The sequence below is a fragment of the Schistocerca americana genome, chromosome 4 (assembly GCF_021461395.2).
Source record: "Schistocerca americana isolate TAMUIC-IGC-003095 chromosome 4, iqSchAmer2.1, whole genome shotgun sequence".
In the NCBI taxonomy this organism is placed as follows: domain Eukaryota; kingdom Metazoa; phylum Arthropoda; class Insecta; order Orthoptera; family Acrididae; genus Schistocerca; species Schistocerca americana.
In genome coordinates this window covers 215,097,152-215,121,278 of record NC_060122.1, presented here as the reverse complement: position 1 = coordinate 215,121,278, position 24,127 = coordinate 215,097,152, and the positions used below count along the sequence as shown (strand labels likewise).

The 24,127-nt window shown below is 42.9% G+C and overlaps 1 protein-coding gene across 1 annotated transcript in view; it reads left to right on the top strand.

Annotated features, from left to right (window-relative positions):
• LOC124612850 (glutamate receptor 1-like) overlaps window positions 1-24,127 on the top strand; it is a 502,148-nt gene that overhangs the window by 394,890 nt on the left and 83,131 nt on the right. Inside the window, exons 7-8 of the mRNA XM_047141279.1 lie at window positions 2,712-2,876; window positions 11,003-11,209. Of these exons, the coding sequence (XP_046997235.1) occupies window positions 2,712-2,876; window positions 11,003-11,209 (372 nt within the window). The remainder of the gene's footprint in view (window positions 1-2,711; window positions 2,877-11,002; window positions 11,210-24,127) is intronic.

Here is a 24,127-nt window from a genome sequence, read left to right as displayed (position 1 = left end):
TCCAGCTGTCCACTCATGTAAGTTTTTATAAACCAAAGATAACTTCCACTTGCTCGTTAGAAAGTTAAATCTTGCCTTTAGTTATTTATTTTAGTGAAATTTCAAGACTTTTTCCAGTCCCACTGCTTTAAAAGCTACTCTTCATAAAATTTTCAAGACAAATCAGAGTGCTTGGCGACACTGGCCCTGTGTGGCCGAGCGTTCTACTGTTGAAATGGCACTAAGACACTGTCGGACGAGACATAGCACACATGGGCGCAGGGAGTTCATGAGAAACCGTTGTTCGGCACAGCTTCTACCAGGCGTAGTTTGAAGTCATACCCGATAATTTCCGATACTATAACGGCAGGAGTAACACCGCTGTGCCTCTCCGTAGCATTTAGAGGATGGGAACTGCCCCATATCGCTGCCTTACTCGCCGACTATGGTCGTCCAGGGTAGTGCTGATGGACGAGTCATACGTGAGCACGGTGCGACGTCATTCATCAGTACCACTCCCAACTCGACCGTTTGGGCTGTAGTGTTAACGGCAGACTACCCCCGGGTCTGTAATTTTCTTGTCCAGCTGCCACTAGTCTCCGACCAATACTGCAAGTTTATACAGAATGATACAGGACGTCCATCATTTGTTCTCGTACGACAGGCTCATGCGTGCTAGGTACACAACATGGCGATCCTCCCTTGTGCGTATCATACGTGGTCAACTAGAACCTTGACGATGGGCAGCGCGGTCTTAGGCGTCTTGTCACGGTTCGAGGAGGTTCGAGTCCTCCCACGGGCATGGGTGTGTGTGTGTTGTCTTTAGAGTAAGTTAGTTTAAAATACACTCCTGGAAATTGAAATAAGAACACCGTGAATTCATTGTCCCAGGAAGGGGAAACTTTATTGACACATTCCTGGGGTCAGATACATCACATGATCACACTGACAGAACCACAGGCACATAGACACAGGCAACAGAGCATGCACAATGTCGGCACTAGTACAGTGTATATCCACCTTTCGCAGCAATGCAGGCTCCTATTCTCCCATGGAGACGATCGTAGAGATGCTGGATGTAGTCCTGTGGAACGGCTTGCCATGCCATTTCCACCTGGCGCCTCAGTTGGACCAGCGTTCGTGCTGGACGTGCAGACCGCGTGAGACGACGCTTCATCCAGTCCCAAACATGCTCAATGGGGGACAGATCCGGAGATCTTGCTGGCCAGGGTAGTTGACTTACACCTTCTAGAGCACGTTGGGTGGCACGGGATACATGCGGACGTGCATTGTCCTGTTGTAACAGCAAGTTCCCTTGTCGGTCTAGGAATGGTAGAACGATGGGTTCGATGACGGTTTGGATGTACCGTGCACTGTTCAGTGTCCCCTCGACGATCACCAGTGGTTTACGGCCAGTGTAGGAGATCGCTCCCCACACCATGATGCCGGGTGTTGGCCCTGTGTGCCTCGGTCGTATGCAGTCCTGATTGTGGCGCTCACCTGCACGGCGCCAAACACGCATACGACCATCATTGGCACCAAGGCAGAAGCGACTCTCATCGCTGAAGACGACACGTCTCCATTCGTCCCTCCATTCACGCCTGTCGCGACACCACTGGAGGCGGGCTGCACGATGTTGGGGCGTGAGCGGAAGACGGCCTAACGGTGTGCGGGACCGTAGCCCAGCTTCATGGAGACGGTTGCGAATGGTCCTCGCCGATACCCCAGGAGCAACAGTGTCCCTAATTTGCTGGGAAGTGGCGGTGCGGTCCCCTACGGCACTCCGTAGGATCCTACGGTCTTGGCGTGCATCCGTGCGTCGCTGCTGTCCGGTCCTAGGTCGACGGGCACGTGCACATTCCGCCGACCACTGGCGACAACATCGATGTACTGTGGAGACCTCACGCCCCACGTGTTGAGCAATTCGGCGGTACGTCCACCCGGCCTCCTGCATGCCCACTATACGCCCTCGCTCAAAGTCCGTCAACTGCACATACGGTTCACGTCCACGCTGTCGCGGCATGCTACCAGTGTTAAAGACTGCGATGGAGCTCCGTATGCCACGGCAAACTGGCTGACACTGACGGCGGCGGTGCACAAATGCTGCGCAGCTAGCGCCATTCGACGGCCAACACCGCGGTTCCTGGTGTGTCCGCTGAGCCGTGCGTGTGATCATTGCTTGTACAGCCCTCTCGCAGTGTCCGGAGCAAGTATGGTGGGTCTGACACACCGGTGTCAATGTGTTCTTTTTTCCATTTCCAGGAGTGTAGATTGAATAGTCTGTAAGCTTAGGGACCGATGACCTCAGCAGTTTGGTCCCATAAGATCTTACAACAACAAAATTTCCTTGACGATGAGCATGCCGAGCCTCACATTCCCGCTGTCACATCCGAATGCTACACAAATCTGGGAGGCTGTATACTGCACAATTCTACTAGCTGACCATATGGAAACCACAATGAGGCCCCCTTTCAAATTGTGTCAGGTTGTGTCTCACACAATTAGGTAGTATATCTGTATCGTTAACAGTGGTCACTCAACATCTGACACTGTTCACACCCCTCATATATCCTCCCAGACCTCGTGACAACACTAAACACGAACAACCCTAACGCATCCTAGCGACCGTCATACGAATCACAGAGAACTGAACATTTTTAAACGACGTTCTGGCAACGTCACGCTTTAGACGCAAGAGACGCTGAAACAGAACAAGGACTGAAATGTTGCAGATAATGGATGACCACTGGGAGACAGACGTGACGGAGTACGGCGCCGTCAACATCACGGGCTTCCGGATCGTGGACGGCAGTCGGAACTTCGTGCGCGACTTCCTCGATGGCTGGAGGAAGATCGACCCCAGCACGTCTCCAGGCGCGGGCCGGGACTACATCTCGGTGAGCAACCAGTACCACAATACAGGTTCATTCATCTAATTTATCTGAAGTACGGAATGGATAAAGAAAGAAAGAGTATGGGTCGGAATTCGTGACTTCCAGCCACACAGGGCATTGTGGTAATGCAATGGCGAAAGTTGAACCCTTCTACCAGACCGCGAGTCGGACCCGGAATTACCGCTTCTAATGAGCGGTTGCCTTAACCGTTTCGGCCATCCGGACACGGTCCCTGACAGACTCAGATCTCCAACTTATCGCACGCAGTAACCCGCTACTTGCAAATTACTGATTCCCGTAGGTATTCGGACGATATTAGTGCATCCGCACTGAGACAGAAGTCAAGGAGTCGCCGTACTCTTACAATGATGAAATATCCGACAGAACAGACACTTCCTAAAATATACTCTACTGGCCATTAAAATTGCTACACCAAGAAGAAATGCAGAAGATAAAGGGGTATTCATTGGACAAATATATTACACTAGAACCGACATGTGATTACATTTTCACCCAGTTTGGGTCCATACATCCTGAGAAATCAGTACCCAGAACAACCACCTCTGGGCGTAATAACGGCCTTGTTACGCCTGGGCATTCAGTCAAACAGAACGTGGATGGCGTATACCGGTACAGACGCCAATGCAGCTTCAACACGATACCACAGTTCATCAAGAGTAGTGACAAGCGTATTGTGACGAGCCAGTTGCTCGGCCTCCTTTGACCGGACGTTTTCAATTAGTGAGAGATTTGGAGAGTGTGCTGGCCAGGGCAGCAGTCGAACACTTTCTGTATCCAGAAAGCGCCATACAGGACCTGCAACATGCGGTCGTGAATTATGCTGCTGAAATGTAGGGTTTCGCAGGGATCGAATGAAGGGTAGAGCCACGGGTCGTAACACATCTGAAATATAACGTCCACTGTTCAAAGTGCCGTCAATGCGAACAAGAGGTGACCGAGACGTGTAACCAATGGCACCCCATACCATCACGCCGGGTGATACCCCAGTATGGCGATGACGAACACACGCTTCAAATGTGCATTCACCGCGATGTCGCCAAACACGGATGCAACCATCATGATGCTGTAAACAGAACCTGGATTCATCCGAAAAAATGACGTTTTGCCATTCATGCACCCAGGTTCGCCGCTGAGTACACCATAGCAGGCGCTCCTGTCTGTGATGCAGCGTCAAGGGTAACCGCAGCCATAGTCTCCGAGCTGATAGTACATGCTGCTGCAAACGCCGTCCAACTGTTCGTGCAGATGGTTCTTGTCTTGCAAACGTCCCAATATATTAGGGATCGAGTCGTGGCTCCACGATCCGTTACAGCCATGTGGATAAGATGCCTGTCATCTCGACTTCTAGTGATACGAGGCCGTTGGGATCCAGCACGGCGTTCCGTATCACCCTCCTGAACCCACAGATTCCATATTCTGCTAACAGTCATTGGATCTCGACCAACGCGAGCAGAAATGTCGCGATACGATAAACCACAATCGCGATGGACTACAATCCGACCTTTATCAAAGTCGAAAACGTGATGGTACGCATTTCTCATCCTTACAAGAGACATCACAACAACGTTTCACCAGGCAACGCCGGTGAACTGCTGTTTGTGTGTGAGAAATCATTTGGAAACTTTTCTCATGTCAGCACGTTGTAGGTGTCGCCACCGGCTCCAACCTTGTGTGATTGCTCTGAAAAGCTAATCATTCGCATATCACAGCATCTTCTTCCTGTCGGTTAAATTTCGCGTCTGTAGCACGTCATCTTCGTGGTGTAGGAATTTTAATGACCAGTAGTGTATATATATTTCGTTCATCTAAGCTGTTGACCTAAGCTCTTCTACTATTTATGACTTCATAATTCTGTATTAACCCAAACGAATTCTCATGAAGTCCTCAATTACTACCTTTAGTTCCTTTTCATCATCGTCATCTACGTTCGTCTTTAAAAATTAGGACTTTCGGCCTCTTAAGGCTCAGAACAAACGTTGGTCTTTGTGTTCTGTTATAGTTGTAACAGATTCCGCATTCAGCATTTGTCCAAAACCGGTGTTCTTTCATGGCACCTACGAAGTGGTGGAACATCATCTCTGACGATTTGATCTGTCGTAACAGATTTCATGTTGGGTCCAGCATTCGCAACCACACAGCAGCAAAGGGAATGTTATTAGTTTCCAAAATTTAATTAATATTTGTTTGTGTAGAGTACCTTTTGAAGTACATTATGTGATTCCACGTAAATGTCTGAATTAGATCAATTTTACCTCTAAACCATCTGGCTTGGGATATTTAAAACTGCATCCTAGGTATATAAAGCCTCCCACAACTCTGATTTAATTGCTCATGTATAACAGTTTTAACTTTTGGAGGTTCCATACAAACAAAACAGGAAAACAATCATATACACATGAAGAATGGAAAAGGTGCACGATCTGATGTGTAACGACAAGAAAAGCGACCTGCTAACGTTACCTTGCCGGGCACTTGCCAAGAAAAAATACGATAATCATCAGTAAGTAATCACATAAATACAATTGCATAAGTGGTAATAAAATGTGTAAGTTCATCTGGAAAAATGTGCACGGTCTGATGTGTAACGACAAGAAGAGCGACCTGCTAACCTTACCTTGCCGGGCACTTGCCAAGAAAAAATACGATAATCATAAGTAAGTGTTCATGTGAATATAATTGCATAAGTGGTCATAAAATGTGTAAGTTTATCTGTAAAAATGTGCACGGTCTGATGTGTAACGACAAGAAGAGCGACCTGCCAACCGTACCTTGCCGGCACTTGCCAAGAAAAAATACGATAATCATAAGTAAGTGTTCATGTGAATATAATCGCATAAGTGGTCATAAAAAAATCAGGAAATGGCACTACAGTGTGATAAATCATAAAGTATGTTCATTCAATAAAAGGTTTGATGTTGGAGACGTGGTGATTCCCTTTGGTTTTTCTGGTTCTCAAAGTTTCGATGTGTACTACATTGAGGTGAGGAATGCTGCGAATTCGATATTGACCTGCATATAGAAGCTCAAATTTACTACATTTACTTTTTCCTCTATTAGATAAATAATGTGTGCGTACTAAAATCTTGTGTCCAATGTGAAAGTCACGGCGTGTACAAACCTGTTTTTGCTGTCTTCTCCGGCGCTCTGCGGCACGTTTGATGTTCTTCAGCGCAATGTCAATTATTTCATGGTGTAGTAGTCGACGAGATATACGAAAGGTTACTAATTCGCTAATTTTGTTAGGTGGTTCAACATTTTTCAGTATAACAGTCGGAGATAGCATAGTAGATTCATTTGGTATGGAATTAATTACATCCTGGAATGAGAGTATGTGTGTGTTCCAATCAATATGTTTTTTATGGCAGTATATTCTGCACAGTTTACCAATTTCTTTCATTAATCGTTCACAAGGGTTCGAAGAAGCATGGTACCTGGATATATAAATCGGAGAAATGTTTCTAGCTCGTAACATACGTGTCCATATAGCAGATCGAAACTGTGATCCATTGTCGGAAATTACTTTCAGTACATGCCCTACATGAAATAGAAAATGTTTTACAAATGCTTTCGAAACGGTTTTAGCAGTAGCTTTGCGTAACAGAGTGAAGGTAACGAATTTTGAAGTGAGTTCAACAGCGACAAAGATGTAGCAAAAACCTCTATTAGTTCTGGGAATCGGACCAAAAATATCTACAGCGGCCATGTGTCTCAATTTAACAGGTACAATGGGATGTAATGGAGGAATATGTGAAGTCGTATCTGACTTAGCTTTCTGGCAGATTTTACATGACGCTAAAACTCGTCGAATACGTTTCTCCATGTTGATAAAATAACAGTTTTGTCTCAGTATAAGAAAACATTTTCTGGCTCCGTAATGTGCGTAACTTAAATGAGTATACCAGATTAATTTGTTAACAAGTTCGTCAGGAATGCATAATAACCAATTGTTGCTGTCAGGGTGAGAGCGGCGAAACAGAATGTTATTGGGTACAGTGTAATGGTTTCTAATGGTAACATTATTCCTATCTTGCCAAAGGTGTTTAATTTCTTTCCACACGTTGTCTTTACTTTACTCTTGTGCTATGACTTGTAATGACGACGAAATGAAATTTTCAAATGCAACTTGTTGAATGTACATGACGCTGAAATTTGCTTTGCAGAAGTTGGTTGCGATGTCTTGCTGATCGTTGCTGAGAGAACGGGATAGTGCGTCTGCTACAATATTTCGTGTACCGGGAATGTGAACAATTGTAAAATTAAATTCCTGCAAATAAAGTTTCCATCTGCTTAATCTGTCGTGTGTAAATTTAGCCGAAAGTAAAAACTGTATAGCTCTATGATCTGTGTAAACGGTTGTATGTCTTCCATAAAAAAATGCCGAAATCTCGTAAATGCCCATACAACACATAATGTTTCAAGTTCTGTAACAGAATAATTACGTTCAGCAGGTGACAGAATGCGACTCGCAAAGGCTATGTTTTTAATTACTGTAGTGTCATCTTCTTCAATTTCCTGAAAAATGTGTACGCCTAAAGCGGTGTTAGAACTGTCGGTGGCAATGAAAAAATTTCTAGTAAGATCTGGATGTGATAAAAGTGGTGCATTCAACAAGGCATGTTTCAAATAACATTTTCGTGAACAAGATTCTGTGTATCTGAAGTATTGCTTACATTGCTGGAAGATGCAGCCTGTACTGTATCTAGTCAAATTCTATCTGACGTGCTATTATTTTCGCAAGGATGCTGTGGCATTTCAACTAATTGTACTGTTCTGTTATTTCTTCCTGACGTATTACGTTCGGGATGATACCTACTGTCTGGTTCATTCATGATAATATGTTGTTGCGGATGATTCTGCTGCTGATAAGACCGACTGTTATTAAACGTACGCTGAAAATTGTGCTCATTATTTTGACGTCTGTCATGATAGTCATTTCTATACGGTGCATTGCGATAGGAATTGAAATGGTGTGTTTTCTGTACGTACTGATTTCCTTGTTGCTGTGCGTTACTATTTGTTGGGGTCGACGCTATACGCGTAGGCGGCGAAACATTAAAGCTTGGTTGACCTTGCAGACTGAATTGTTGGTTAGGTATGCTAACCGGTTGGTTTTGTTGATGGGAAAAACCTCTATTGTTACCAAAATGCGTTCGCTGTTGCTGATAATTTTACACATACTGATGATTAAAATTTTGTCTTTCATTAAAATTACGCTGGTAGTTTTGGAGTGCCTAATGAAAATTGTCACTTTAATAAACTTGTCTTATCGGGTTTTCTTTACTTATTATTAATCCTAGATAGATCGATAGTTGAAGAGCTGTTCTGACAGATATAAAGGATAGTAGAAGAGAAGGCAGCAGTGCAGAAAACTAAAGATGAAATAGCACTACTACAGCTCGGGGCCCTGTGCACGCTACGGCACGTATTCATCGAAGCGTAATGAATCCCCTGAGGTCTATTACGCGCTGCAAATAAATTTTAGCTTTTGCATTACAGGCAATTCCGGTGAAAATTCAAAAACAAATTGTTGTATCCAAGCCAATGCTAGTTTCTGCATTACACGAAATGCCGGTAAAAATTCTAGAGCAAATTGTCGTATCCAGTTCAAAGCGTGTACCTGTGCTCTGTCATTTTTAAATACCTTAGATTTTCTTACGGATGAAAATTGCTTATAATCGACGTTATCGTCTCTGAATGTGTGAACAAGTTCAGGATTGCATAAGAATCTGTTTGTCTGTGTCTTTTCGGAATCTAACTCACGTATTCTCTGTAAATTACCTAAATGATACTGGCTGTGTGAGTGTGAGAAATGTTCGGAATGCGGCGTATGCTGTGACGTGTTAGTGACTGAAACATTTTTCATCTCTGTCGCTTCAATACGTTCGTCAATTTGGTTGATCTGTTGTTCAAATTTATTATCGACTTCCGTGTCCAGAGTGCATGAAACTTCTGCTGACATTAATTTAAACTCGTCGCGTATCTGTGTTGCGTTTTCTGAACATTGTTCAGTGACTGCATTAATTTCATCTCTAAGTGATTCTGTTGTGGCTGCATGTGTATTATTTAATTCTTGTGCAACAGATCGAACTTCTCCACTACTGTTCCTAGCACAAGCCTCAATTTCGTCACGTAATTGTTCTTTATTATCATGACGTTGTACGGTAACGGCTGTAATCTGTTCACTAAGTTGTTTGTTCTGTTTATTAAGGTTGTCGTGTTTTTCGTTCGACTGTTTGAAACTTTCATGACATTGTTTGATCGACCTGTCATATTTTTCAGTGAGTTGTTTAAAATGGTTGTCGAGTTTTTCATTAAGTTGTTGTTTGAGATTTTCATTATTTTCATCAAGTTGTTTGAAGTTGTTGTCTTGTTTTTTATTATGTTCATTAATTTGTAGCAACAATGCCATAATTTGATCCAAGCTAATATTACCTACTCTATTCTCTGTGCTGTTTGATGGCGTACCTGCAATTGTCATATTTTGTGTAACCATTTGGTCATTCTGTGATTCCCGAAAAGGTTTGCCAATCGGATGTGCTCTGTTTGGCACTACACCGGAATTAAATAAATCTGACGTATTCTGACTACACTGTTCATTTTCGTTAAAAACATTTATCTGTTCGTTACGTAAATTTTGCATACCGGGTGTGTCAAGCTGGGTAGCGTTCATTGTAGCAGATCGTCCCGCGTCATCAATTGTCTTTAAATTAACAGAGGACATAATTGAATCTGTTTGCTCATTATTAGCATTAAAATCATTATTAGTGGTCGGTACGCACTGGTTGTCAGTAAATGGAGGATTATCGCTATTACACTGAGTGTTGCAAATATTATCGGTCAAGCTATTCGAGTCGGCTATTTCACTCATGGCACATCGCGATGTACTGTTAACAGTTTTTCGCGGCATTTTCACTAATCAAAATTAAGCACAAATGAAACAAGGATAATGCAAAAATGCAACAAACACAATTACAACAGAGAGCAACAAATTGCCAATGATCTGTGAAAGCAAGAGTGACAAATTAGTAAATGCGTTGCTCCAGATGCAAACTACGTTTCAGTAAATAAGAGCAGATATATGACTACTTATCAGAAGATTCACAAAGAAATACGATCCTGGCCGGATGTCGCCAAGTGTAACCTCTTCACAAAAATATTAATTAAGTGAACCAAGTTTAACCTCCCCACGGAAATATTAATTTAAATGAATTTTATATATTGGTTCCCATTCATAATCTGTGTGCAGAAATGCATTCACATTCAATGTACCCACAAAATTCTTTTCTCGTTTAATGTTAAATTCGAAACAGAAAAATTCCGAAACCACAAAACAATAAAAAAAATTCAGTAACCTGGTAAATTTAATGACGACAGCAGCGCTGCGCCTCGGCCCTGTATTCTGAATAAAAAAAGTAAAAAATTATTACCTCAATAAAAACCGCGAATATATCTGCTCTTACCGAAAAAATTTTCGGGACAGCTCCGTGAAATGCTGGCCTATGCTTTGTGACTCATGAAAGGAATTAATTATTCATTGGATAAAGTCTTTAAATTGAAATGAATGCTTTTTTTAAAAAAATTACTTTATATTATAAAAATTATTATTGGGGCATTTTTTGAAAGAAATTGGATGACAGTTGACATACTTTACCAGATATGCGCAAGGCTGCTTCTTTACCTTCTACAATAATACTCATCCTCCAGAGTCCCTACCAGAGCAGACTGCAGACAAGCGCAGACACGCGCCGACTACCGCACACTACCGCCGACTCATGCAGACTACTACAGACTACTGCAGACTGATGCCGACTACTGACAAGCAACAACTAACTACATACTGCTCTCTGGTCAGAGACTCTCCTAAGTCTTGCCTGCTGCAGGCAGCGCATATAGCGCATACCTCTTACAACGATAATAATAATAATAATAATAATAATAATAATAATAATAATAATCTCATATTAATGTCCAATATTAGTGCCTGGTTATTTTGATAGTGTATATCCATGTGAGTTATGGATTTGAGAATCTGCTGATGTTGATCGCCTTTTCGTAGTTTAATAAACTGTGGGTAGGTCTCAGTGTGACAAATGCTCTCCTTTACGAAGGCCCCCGCGGCGCTGATGTACGACGCCGTCTTCGTGCTGGTGGAGGCGTTCAACCGGCTGCTGCGCAAGAAGCCGGACGTGTTCCGGGCCAACTTCCGCCGCGGCCAGGTCTTCAACAACGGCAGCCGCGGCATCGAGTGCAACACCAGCAAGGGCTGGGTCACGCCCTGGGAGCACGGCGACAAGATCCTGCGCATCCTCAGGAAGGTACGTGGCGCGGAGTTACCAGTTACGCGGTGCTTTTTGGTACCTAACCTACAGAGCGGAGTTCCTCGCTAAAAGCCCACTGTTTCTGCTGGGCCTGGTCATCGACGTGCCGAACTTGTACAGGCGACAGAGGAAACCCTAACTGAGAAACAAACAGTACTGCTTGACTTTAGCAAGGCTTTTGATACAGTTGACTTTGATATATTACTAATTAAAATGAAACAGCTGAATTTCTCAAACAGCGCAATACACTGGTTCGACAGCTACCTCAGAAACAGAAGTCAACAAGTCATTTGTGGCTCGGGGAAGTCGTCTTAGAAAAACCTGCGCTCTGGAGTTCCCCAAGGCTCCGTCCTTGGTCCATTACTCTTCTCGCTGTACATTAATGATATTTCTTCAGTGATTCACTCCTGCAACTACCATATATATGCCGACGACATCCAACTGTACATAAGTGCAAGCCCCAAGAACATTGCTGACACAGTTGCGAGTATGAACGCAGATCTTTGCTCTGTTTCTCGATGGGCACAGAACCAAGATCTGACACTAAACCCCAAGAAATCCCAAGTCATTCTTATATGTCATCTAAAGTTAATCAGCCGGTACTTTCGCGAAACAGTCCCTCAAATACTCCTCAATGGTACCCAACTAGCATACCAAAATACAGTAAAAGACCTTGGAATAATCATGGATGAACACCTAAACTGGGAAGAACAAACAGTCACAGCTTGCCGGAAATCGCTCTCCTCCCAACATGCAATCCAAAAATTTAGAAAATATTTCCAACCCACGTTAAACAAAAATTAGTCCAAACTCTAGTCTTGCCCAATCTTTACTATTGTAATGTAGTTGAACACGGCACAAATAGTGAAAATTCGAGATGCCTCGAGCTAGTGACGGATGCTTGCGTTAGATACGTCTGCAATATACGGTTGTATGCTCATACCAGTCCTTCATACTCCCAGCTAGGTTGGATACGTCCACATAAGTTACGCGATCTCCACATGATATGCTTACTTCTTCGATTTCTTAGTCACTGGTGCCCCCAATACTGATCTTCTCACATTAAACACCTATCATCATTCCACAACCGCAATACCAGATCGGATACGTCTAGCATCTTGGCTGTACCTTCACATAACACAAAATCTTTCTCCGTGTCATTCTGTATCTCAGGCATACGACTATGGAACGCGCTCCTCTGTGATCTGCATCTTATCCAGAACCACTCGACATTCAAGAGGGAACTCAGAACTTACATATTAGGGACGGTATAGCCACCATTGTTGTGCCCCCCTCATTTCTTTCTTTCTCCTCTCCATCATAGCTTCGATTTTTACCATTCTATTTCTCTTCCTCTAACCTAGCTACCTCTTCTGTATCTCTTTCACCCCATTCTATCGTCTTGTGTCTCTGCTCGATGTGAATAACTCACAAGCTGCAAGAACATAACGAGAAAATTCCCAACTAGCAATAGGAAAGTAATATGAAACCAATATGAAAGTAAAATATGTTTACTTTCATATAAATAGTCATTACTATTATTGTTATTATTATTATTCTCGATTGTTATAATTATTTTTTGATTGTTATCATTATCCTTGTACTACTGTCATAATGTCTAATTTTTTAACATAAATACTGTATAACACGTGGTATGTCCATAATGTTCTGTAAAAACTGAAATTCGTTCAATCTGAGTATGCCTGGTTACGTGTAAGAGAGGGCCTGTAGGCCCTAATCTTACCACGTAATATAAATGAATAAATAAATAAATAAAGTGTAACAGCGGAACTGGAAGACACGTTCCTGTAGTACTGCATGCTGCAGTCTTTATGCCGCGATTATTCTCCATGTAGCGAGGGACGTTACCAGTGTCCTGTAAATTCCAGCTATATGCTCTTGACCTCCCAGTTAATCATTCAACTGAATTCGTAACCGTCATATGGGTTGAGAACCTGGTGCTACTTAGTACACCACTCAATCACATCTGGCTCATATAACCAGAAAGAACAATTATTTCTTACATCCAAAGACGAGTAGCTGTTACTTATTTTCGAAGTCTCCTGGACGTCAACTTTACGCAAGATAAACAAGACTACATACTGTTTGTTCTTTCTTGCCTTATCCCGTTACAGAGGGTGTTCGAATGTTGCCTTGCACAATGTGTGCTCCATATCTCTCGTCTATTTAAAACGTTTGGTTCATGGGTTCCCGGGAAACTGGAACTCCACCACTCGTCAGCACTGCTTTGGGTGAACTCGGGCGTAAGGTAGTATTTGATACCATCACGGTAAATATCATTCTACGTTCCGCATGAGTATTAAAGGAACATTATAGTTGCCACCCATTACACGGTTCCTGTCAAACCCAAACTCTCTACCTGTTTTGCGCAAGTAGCCTCCCTTCCACTAACCCCTCTGCTCGTAGCGCTCGTAAATTGCTGCAGGAGTTCGAATGATGAGGTGCATCTGCAGTGAAAGTATCTACAGTCGTCACGCCACAGTCGTCGGACATGTCCAACAGAACACACGCAACTACAGCAGCCGTAAAACAACTTTATTACGTGAAATCAGGAATTCCGTCGCCTACAGGCATTGAAATAAATCAATGGTGAAGTCTAAATACTTGTGCTCTACTGGGACTCGAGTCCAGATGCTCTTCCACATCACTAGAACAGTTCTCTTAAACGGCTCAGGCATTTGGACACCCTTCCTGTCCAACTCAAAGACTGAACCTGTCACACAAAGGTAAAGCCCACTTCCACTAGACCCTCTGCTTATGGCTTTCGTAGAGTCCTAAAGAAGTTGGAAGATGTTGTGCATCCAGAATGAGAGTACCTCGAGCCATCTGTGACATATATGCACATAGATATGTCGTGGGTGTCCCCGCTCACCAGCTACTATCAACCCCGTCCTCAGTGGTGTGTGTTGAACTATACTACATCAAATCAGGACCTCAGTCGCCTGCAGGTACTGAAATAAATCAATGGTGAAGTTTGAAAATTTGTGCCGGACAGACCACTGTTTGGACAGGAGCTGTAAAAGAACTATATTACGAGAAATCACGAACTCAGTCGCCTTTCGGTATTGAACTAAATCAGTGGAGAGGACTGAACATTTGTGTCAGACGCGAATACTCCGCTGCATGTCTAGACCCATTTCCTTAGTCGGCTCAGCCACACGGACATTCCTCCTGCCGAACCCAAATTCTTGACATGTAACGCACATGTAGCGCCAGTTTCAACTAGGCTCTCTGCTCATAACATTCGGAAAGTCCTGCAGGAGTGCGGAAGATACAATGCATTCACACTGAAAGTACCTGGAGAAGTCATCCCATATACACTCATGCTCATGCATTAAGAATAGTGCTGCTACAAGGTGAAACAACGCTCTGGTGGACGGTTTGCGGGTTTAAATCACCTCGGGGTATGACCATGCGGTCGCACGGTGGCGCTGGTAACAGTCCACATATGAAGAGGTGTGTTGGTGCGTGTCAGAGTACGGTGCAGCGAGTAAGTGTGCAGACGTTTTCAGACGTTCTAATGGTGACCGTGTGTTGAAAATGGCTCAAAGAACACGTATTGATGACGTTATGAGGGTTAGAGTACTAGGGCGACTGGAGGCTGGTCAAACTGAACAGGTCGTAGCACGGGCCCTCCGTGTGCCACAAAGTGTGATCACAACATTATGGCAACGATTCCAGCAGACAGGAAACGTGTCCAGGCGCTACAGTACAGGACGTCCACAGTGTTCAACACCACAAGAAGGCCGATATCTCACCATCACTGCCCGCAGACAACCACGGAGTACTGCAGATAGCCTTGCTCGAGACCTTACCACAGCCACTGGAACACTTGTCGCCAGACACACAGTCTACAGACGACTGGACAGACATGGTTTATTCGCCCGGAGACCTGCAAGGTGCATTCCACTGACCTCTGGTCACAGGAGAGCTCGTAAAGCCCGGCGTCAAGAACACAGTACACTGTCATTGGAACAGTGGTCCCAGGTTATGTTCACATACGAGTCCAGGTATAGTCTGAACAGTGATTCTCGCCGGGTTTTCGTCTGGCGTGACCCAGAAACCAGATAACAACCCCTTAATGTCCTTGAAAGGGACCTGTATGGAGGTCATGGTTTGATGGTGCTGGGTGGGATTATGTATGATTGGTGCACGTACACCCCTGTATGTCTTTGACAGAGGAACTGTAACAGGTCAGGTGTATCGGGACGTCATGGGTGCAGTGGGTCCCACCTTCCTCCTGATGGATGATAACTTAGTGCCCCACCGAGCTGCCATCGTGGAGGAGCACCTTGAAACAGAAGATATCAGGCGAATGGAGTGGCCTGTCTGTTCTCCAGATCTAAATCCCATCGAGCACGTCTGGGATGCTATTGGTCGGCGTATCGCTGTACGTCTTCAAACCCCTACGACACTTCAGGAGCTTCCGACAAGCACTTGTGCAAGAATGGGAGGTTATATCCCAGCAGCTACTCGACCACCTGACCCAGAGTTTCCCATCCTGTTGTGCGGCCTGTGTACGTGTGCATGGTGATCATATTCCATACTGGTGTCTGGGTACATGAACAGGAAACCGTGGCGTTTAGTAGCACATGTGTTTCGGGACGGTTTTCTCAACTTATCACCGTGGACTTATAGATGTGTGTCGTGTGTGTTCCCTATGTGCCTATGCTATTTGCGCCAGTTTTGTGTAGTGCCACGGTGTGTGGCACCACATTCTGCAATTATCCTTAATTTATGAGCATAAGTCAGTGTGGATATTTGTTTGGGATATGTCCTCGGCTCCCGGCTACAATCCCCACCGTCCTCAGTGGCTTGTGTCCTGTCGGACATGTCCGACCGAACATACACCACTGATTGTACAGCTGAGATGAGGAAACTATATTACGAAAAATTAGGAATGCATTCTAAAGGCATAAAAATAAACAAATGGTGAAGGTCGAAAATTTGTGTCCAAGTGGGAATTGAATCCGGGTGCTGAACATCTCTAGAACGGTTACCTTAATTGCCTCCACGCGCCAAATGTGTCATTTACCAACTAAAAAGTTATACGCAGCAATGGTCAATGGCGTACTTTTAGTTTATTTTCTTTCCCACGAAATAACTGTGTAAAAGACATTATCCAGTCCACCTACGCTTCATTCAAAAATTGTGGTCGCAAACCTACATGACTCTTTCTCCTGTTTAGGACACCAATGCGCAATCTTCTCGTACTCGAATTTCAGAAAGACGACTCTAAACTTCCTATTCTCAACAGCACTTCAAAAAGTGCCCGATAAGCTCATTTCTTGCATATTGTGTAAGAATTTGTGGAAGAATCGCTCATCCCAGTTGGCTTCACGTCAGGTGGACGCAAAATGCCTTCACCCTGCACCGATAAGACACAGGAAACAAAGGTGCTTCGTTGGAATTCTTTGCGTCTGAATGGGAGATAAAATCAGTTCAAACATTTTCCTCGATCGGGCTGCCTTCCGAGAACTTACCTCACTGTGCACAATGTCAAATGCAGAGCGTTTTGATAACTATACCTGGGCTTAGTTGTATTAATGACCCATTATTTGTTACGGGCGAGTCTCCATGGTTCATTATTTTGACGTTTGAGATGGACTCGTGTTTGTGCATTGCGTTCCTGCAGCTTATGGAAAATGTTTTCTGCAATTGCGAGGAGGGCACCAGATAGAACGGTAATGGTTTTCAGCTAAGCTTTACCAGGTGATAGGAAATGTTACCTCTGCCGTTGACTGCGGCGGCTCAAACGTCTGCCTGTATCCACAGCGAGTCTTACATTCAAGTTCACTTGTACGGACTGCGGATTGTGTTGCTTCGGTTAGAGTGTTAGCTACATTTCTGTTAATAATTGCTGTACCGTCATCTATACGTACATGATTACTCTGTAATACACACTTGTTTGGCAAAGGAAAAATGCAATCATTTTCAGTCTCTTTATCGTTCCACTTTCGAACAGCACAGAAAAAATAAACATCCAAATCTTCCTGTTAGAACTCTTATGCTGTATATCACGATATTTCTCCCTGCGTAGTCGGTAGTGAACGAAATGTTTTGCCTTCAGAAGTGAAAGTTGGTAACTCTAATTTCGTGAAAATATCTCATCGCAACGAAAAATTCTTTGTGTTAATGATTGTCATTTCCATTCGCATATCATAACCGTGACGGTCTCTCCACTATTTCGTGATAATGTAAAATAAACTACCCTTGCATGGAAATTTTCCATGTCCTCCGTCAATTTATCTTGTTAGTATCTCACACGGCGCAGCAAATTTAAAAAAAGAATGAGATTTTCACTCTGCAGCGGAGTGTGCGCTGGTATGAAACTTCCTGAAAAATTCAGAATATTTACCTGACCGAGAATCGATCTCTTTGCTTTAGACTTCTTTTTAAGGCTACTGGACTGGTGGGTGCTCAGGGGACAGGGGTCGAAAACAGTCTGAGCTACCCATGTAGTACAGAAGACCCGTCCTCACAGCTTTACTTCTGCCAGTATCTCGTCTCCTACCTTCCAAACCTCACAGAAGCTCTCCTGCGAAACTTGCAGAACTAGCACTCCTGGAAGAAAGGATATTGCGGAGTAGAGGATCTAGAAAATCTGGAAAGGGAAATGGAAAGGTACAGTCTGTGTGTATTTGGATCAATGCAGTGAAATGGAGAGAAGACAAGGATTTATAGTTAGAGGATTATAGCCCAATAACAACAATTGTAGCAAATGGGACAACTGTAGCAGGATTCTTTATGAATTAGATCTTATTGCAGAGATAGCTGCTATGAACAGTTAAGTGGTAGATATATTCTAATCAGCATTGATAGCAGAACACCACCAATAAACGTATCTCGCAACAATGTGAAGAGAAACAGAAAGTGTGTGAGGGTGTTAAACGGGGAGTATGTAATGGGATAAAATAATGTTGTAATTATGGTTGACTGGAATGCGGTAACAGGTGAAGGAACAAAAGACCGATTTATTAAGAATCTGGGCTCAATAGCAGGAATGAGAGAGGAGAATGACTGACTTCTGCGACAGGTTTAAGTCAGTAATAGCGAAAATACCGTTAAAGTCACTAGAGGAGGACGGATACTTGTAAAAGGTCCTGAGAAACGGAATGAGTCTGGCAGAAATTTCGAAATCAGGTATAGCATTCTAAGCTTTATCCAGGGGCAGATACAGATTGATCGCAATTTAGCAACGATGAAGAATAGCAGGAAATTTAAGAGAATGGTACGGAATAATCAGTGTGGAAAGAAGTGGGATACTGAAATACTGAAGAATGATTTTCTGTGTGAGGGCAAGAACTCGTCTGACGACATGATAGAAGAAGAAATGAGAGTCTGTATGGAGGACATGGCAGACCTAGTATTAGCGTAGTAGGACAACACAGCATGGGATAATCTGCGATCATATAAGGCAGAAGTGACCGCTTTATAATTTATAAACCAATGCGGGGGGTGGAAACCAAACAACTATTCTTGTTGGTACGTACGAGGTTTCGTCAGAAAGTAAGGAATGATCGGTCGCGAAATGGGACACAATGAAAATACGATGAAGTTTTGCACAGGTGTGTTGGGAAGTGTCCTTAGTATGCCCGTCGATCGCAATACGTCTTTCTTTTTGGTTCTGAGCACAGAGGGATATAATATAGATACCTAGAACAATAGTGTCTCCCGCTAAGTACGAGCGCCTGGTGAGAAATTTCTCCTGAAGCTATGCAGCCAACATTACGTAACTGTCTTACCTTTTCTTCTTCAAGTCAATTCTCAGACGCATTGTGCAGGGACAATTGGAAATGTTTAATTACCCGCAATACAACCCGTAATTGTCTCCCTCTGAGTTTCATCTCCACTCACATGAACCTCTGGCTATGAAGACAACATTTTGGCACAGACAACGAGCTGTAGGCCAGCGTAGAGAATTGGCGGAAAGCGCTGGCGGTTGCCCTATATAACGAGGCTTTTGGGAAGTTGGTACAACGCTACGAAAAACGCGTTAAGTCGCATCGGCGACTATGGAGATAAGTAGCTGGAAGTTGTAGCTAACTGATCCAAAATAAAAGTTTTGATTTTCACTGTGGTTTCCATTTCGAGACCTATCGTTCCTTACTTTCCGAATAGCCCTCGTAGAATGTATGAGACGGGAGACTTACCGCCATAATCTCAGACTTTCAGAAAAATGTGACCTGTACAAACCAGAATATAGTTAGGGCAAATAAATAGAATTATTTCAAAATCAGCTTTCCAGCTGAAGCACCTTAGTTTGTGCCAAGAGCTGCAGAACTGAAATAAAATGAGGTTCTTGTTAGATATCGATTAGTTCGCTTTAGAAAAGGTAAAGACGCAAGAGAGGGAGACTTGACGTTGCGCTTGATAATGGGTTGAAGACGAGAAACGTTCATAGGACTGCTTGTCCTAGACGAAGCGTAGTGCTATGTAAAATGGTGGAGGATGCTCGAAATTCTGATAAACGGAAGTTATACGATATGCAAAAGAACCAAGAGAGAAAAATAAGAATGAAAGACTAAGAACGAGAGAAGTTCTCGGAGTGATTAAGACGGGTGTAAGACAAGTATGCAACCTCTCGCCCATAATGTACAATTTGTTCATCGAAGAAACATAATAAGGACTAAGACTGAACCAAAGGCAATCGGACGAAATGAGAAGAAGCCGAATTTCAATTAGCGATTAAGCTGACATCACAATTGGTTTCCACGAACCAGGGAACTATAAGCAATTCTGCTTCTTTTAAAGCAAAATAACTCTTGGCGGACGAAGCAAACACATAAAAGGCAGACTAGCACGAGAAACGAGAGCATATCCCGCCCAAAGAAGTCTTTTAGTATTAAACATAGGCCTTAATTTGAGAAATTTTTAAGAATGTACGTTTGTTTGGCAGTGAATCTTAGGGAAATCTCGAAATGTGTAGTACTGAAGCTCTTGAGGTGTGATAATACAGAAGGGTACTGAAAATTAGGTGGGCTCATGTGACAATGAACGAGGAGGTCCTTCGCGGAATCGGTGAAAAAGTAAGTTATGGAAGACACTAAAAAGGAGAAGGGACCGGATGATAGGACATGTTTCATGACGGCAAAGAAAAACGTGCATGGTACCAGAGGGAGCTGCAGAATGAGCCCTTTACTCCCATACAATTTTGCCTTCTTTGGTATTCTCTAGTGGCTTGGACGTTTTGGGGGACCTTCACTTCTTAGCAGTCTAGAAATCTTTGGCCACCCCCATAGGTCAGAGGTCAGCATGTCTCACCGTTATTCGGGCACCCGGGTTAGATCCTGGTACTGCGAGTGGTTATTCCTTTGGGGGAGAAGGAGAACAGAGTGAACTCAGCTTTTTGATCCCAGTTAAGGGACTGTTCGAGTCAGAAGTACCGGCACTACGGTCTGGGAAGCTGTCAAAGACCGAGTGAGCTGAATGCTGACCCTACGTCCCTGAAAATTCATGCGAATGACGGGTGATACTGATTGGCCCATCGCGGTAAGTAGATACAGATTTACCTTTAGCTGCTAGAGCTTCAGCGCCATTCAACGATAAGGTAATTCAGTCTATTTGTCTTCTTTTCTTGAAGGAACATTATGAAAGATAACTCACAAATTTCCAAGAAGGTCCCTTATGACCATCTCATACTCCGATAACCTTTCATGCTGCTTTCATAGTCTTCTTCACATAATCAATGGTGTTCTTTCCAATTAGCTCGCAGGAATGTGGAAGACTTGTGATCGCATCCTGATATGCTTGTTTTAATAGATATTCCTCGAAAAGTCCAATTAGCTCGCAGGAATGTGGAAGACTTGTGATCGCATCCTGATACGCTTGTTTTAATAGATATTCCTCGAAAAGTCTGAAAGATTTGTTATGCAGGGACGTAGCCTGCTACATTGCGCCTCTGACGCCGAGATCAGTGGTCAAAGTGGCACCAGGAATGGCCATTTGAATGAAAAAGAAAAATAAAGAGTAGCTGAAGACTTGCAATGTATCCAGTAGTTTCTGCAAGAGACATTTGTAAATGATGATCATCATAATGGAACGTTTTTCTGTTGTTACATTTTTTCATGCAATAGTGTGTGTGTGTTCGAACAGCTAACGCGAACGCGATGGGATAGAATTGTTTGATTCACCTCATATTTTGACTAGTAGCCTCCCCATCATTCTCCAGACTCTACATGTAAAATAGGACAAAGTTTTGACCTGATTCTCTCGAACACGAGGCTACTGCTTTAACTGTTGCGTTACTACATTCGATTTGTCAAAGCAGTTAAATGCAAACACATTCCATATGTGTCTCACATCTGACCCAGTCTGCTGCTGACGTCTTTCTAGCTATGACTTCTCTGCTTCTTTCTAGATACAATAATTCTTCCAACGCTTACCTATTCCACGACCAAGTCTTTCCTAGCTATATGTTGATATTCATGTCCGTACTGCATCACCTTGGTCTTTATTCTGAACATCTCCCATCACTCCTTTTCTTTTTATTTATTATTTATATTTTTTCATCTGTAGGACACACAACCATCACCACCTTTAACCCAAATTCTTTATCAAGCCGCGTGTCTATTCTCTATCACAGATCTTTTAATCTTCTTACATACAGTCAGAAGATCCTTGTTTCAATTATCCTTAGCGCTGCTACCTATTCCTCTTGATCTTTAAATGCTATTCTAAAATTTTCTTTTATCTCCATCATATGGTTTTCAACGTGAAGGTACATATTGTATCTGAAGTGCTTGTCCACCTGATGAGATTAATTACACGTAATGACACGAACCTAAAATTAAGATATACACTACATGATCAGTAGTGTCCGGACACTTACTTGTGGGCATTAAAGTGGGATCTGTCAGTCGCCCTTTATGACGACTTGCCTTATCCAAATTCAATGAGGTGTCTGAAAATCTGAGGAGGAATGAGATCCCATTCTTCCTCAAAGGCCGAAACAAGAGGATGTAGTAACATTGGACGCTGGGGCTGGAGTGAATCGTCTTAATAATTTATACTGGTCGATTGTCCGTCTTGTTGCCGTTAACGTTTTAATTGATCGATATCGGTTCAACATGAACAATCTCTTAATAATACGCGACGTAGCACATAAATTTTCTGATAGTTGGACGGGTTACTCATGTAAGCGATACATTCAGATCTGAGAATGGTTCATGTTGAATCGAATTCGGTCATTTAATAAAATTAATACAATCAAATTAGATAATAAATCAGTCTGAAAACCACTGAGGGGGGATTTGTTCTTCAAGTAAATATTTGCATAGTTCTAACTCATAAAAAAGGTTTTCCATCTGGGTGAGGTCGGTATTCTGGGTGTGTCAGACCATATCAATAATGTAACTGTTCAAAATCCGACCTCTCGCAGGTTCTGGTTTATTACAGGGTCCTCTGGCATGGTGATGCAAACAATCATCTTCCCCAAACACTTCCTCTTCTGTACACAGCAGACCTTTTTTTTTTTTTTTTTTTTTTTTTTTTTTTTTTTTTTTTTTTTTTTTTTTTTTTTTTTTTTTTTTTTTGAGCCATCAGTGTTGTGACTGGTTTGATGCGGTCCGCCAACATTCGTCTGTAGCACCACATCTCAAATGCTTCAATTCTCTTCTGTTCCGGTTTTCCCACAGTCTACGTTTCACTACACACAATGCTGTGCTCTAAACTTGCATTCTCCAAAACTTCTTCCTCAAATGAAGGCCTATGCCTGATACTAGTAGACTTCTTTTGGTGAGGACTGCCCTGTTCGCCATTGCTAGTCTGCTTTTGATATCTTCCTTGCTCTGCCCGTCATTGGTTATCGTGCTGCTAAGGCAGTAGCACTACTTAACTACATCTACTTCGTGACCATCAATCCTGATGTTAAATTGTACGCTGTTCTCATTTCTGGTACTTCTCATTGCTCGTCTTCCTTCGATTTACTCTCAATTAGACTGTTAATTCTATTCCACAAACCATTTAATTTTTCTTCACTTTCCCTCAGGATAGCAATGTGATCAGCGAATCATATCATTTATATCCTTTCACCTTGAATTTGAATTTCATTCCTCAACCATTCTTTTATTTCCATCAGTGCTTCTTCGATATATAGATTGAACAGTAAGGGTGAAGGATTACGTCCCTGTCTTAGCCCTTATTGTTCCTTCTTGGCTCTTGTACATATTGTATATTATCCGTCACTCCCTATAGATTACCCCTATTTTTCTCAGAATCTCGAACATCTTGCACCATTTTACACAGTCGAATGCTTTTTGCAGAGCGACAAATCCTATGAAGGTGTCTTGATTCATTTTAGTCTTGCTTCCATTATCAAACGCAACGTCAGAATTGCCTCTCTTGTTCCTTTACCTATCCTAAAGCCAAACTGATCGTCATCTAACACATCTCAAATTTTGTTTTCCATCCTTCTGTGTATTATTTTTGTCAGTAACTTTGATGCCTGAGCTCTTAAGCTAGTTGTGCGACAATTTTCGCACTTGCCTGCTGTTGTTATCTTCGGAATTGTGTGAATGATATTTTTCCGGAAGTCAGATAGTACGTCGCCGGACTGCATTGTGATCTCAGTCTATATCTGCTCCTGTATATGCTTTACAATCCAGTATCTGATATCGGAACCTGTGTCAGACAATCATGTAATCTGATTGAAATCTTTTGGTACTTCACGGCCTTTTACATATATACATTCTCCTCTTGCGATTCTAGAACAGAGTATTAGCTGTTAGTAGCTGAAATTTATTACAGAACTCAATTAGTCTTTGCCCTCTCTCACTCCTTGTCCCAAGCCCATACTATCCTGTAATCTTTTCTTCTATTCCTTCCCCCACAACTGCATTCCAGTTCCCGATGACTAGCGGATTTTGATTTCCCTGTACATACAATATTACCCTT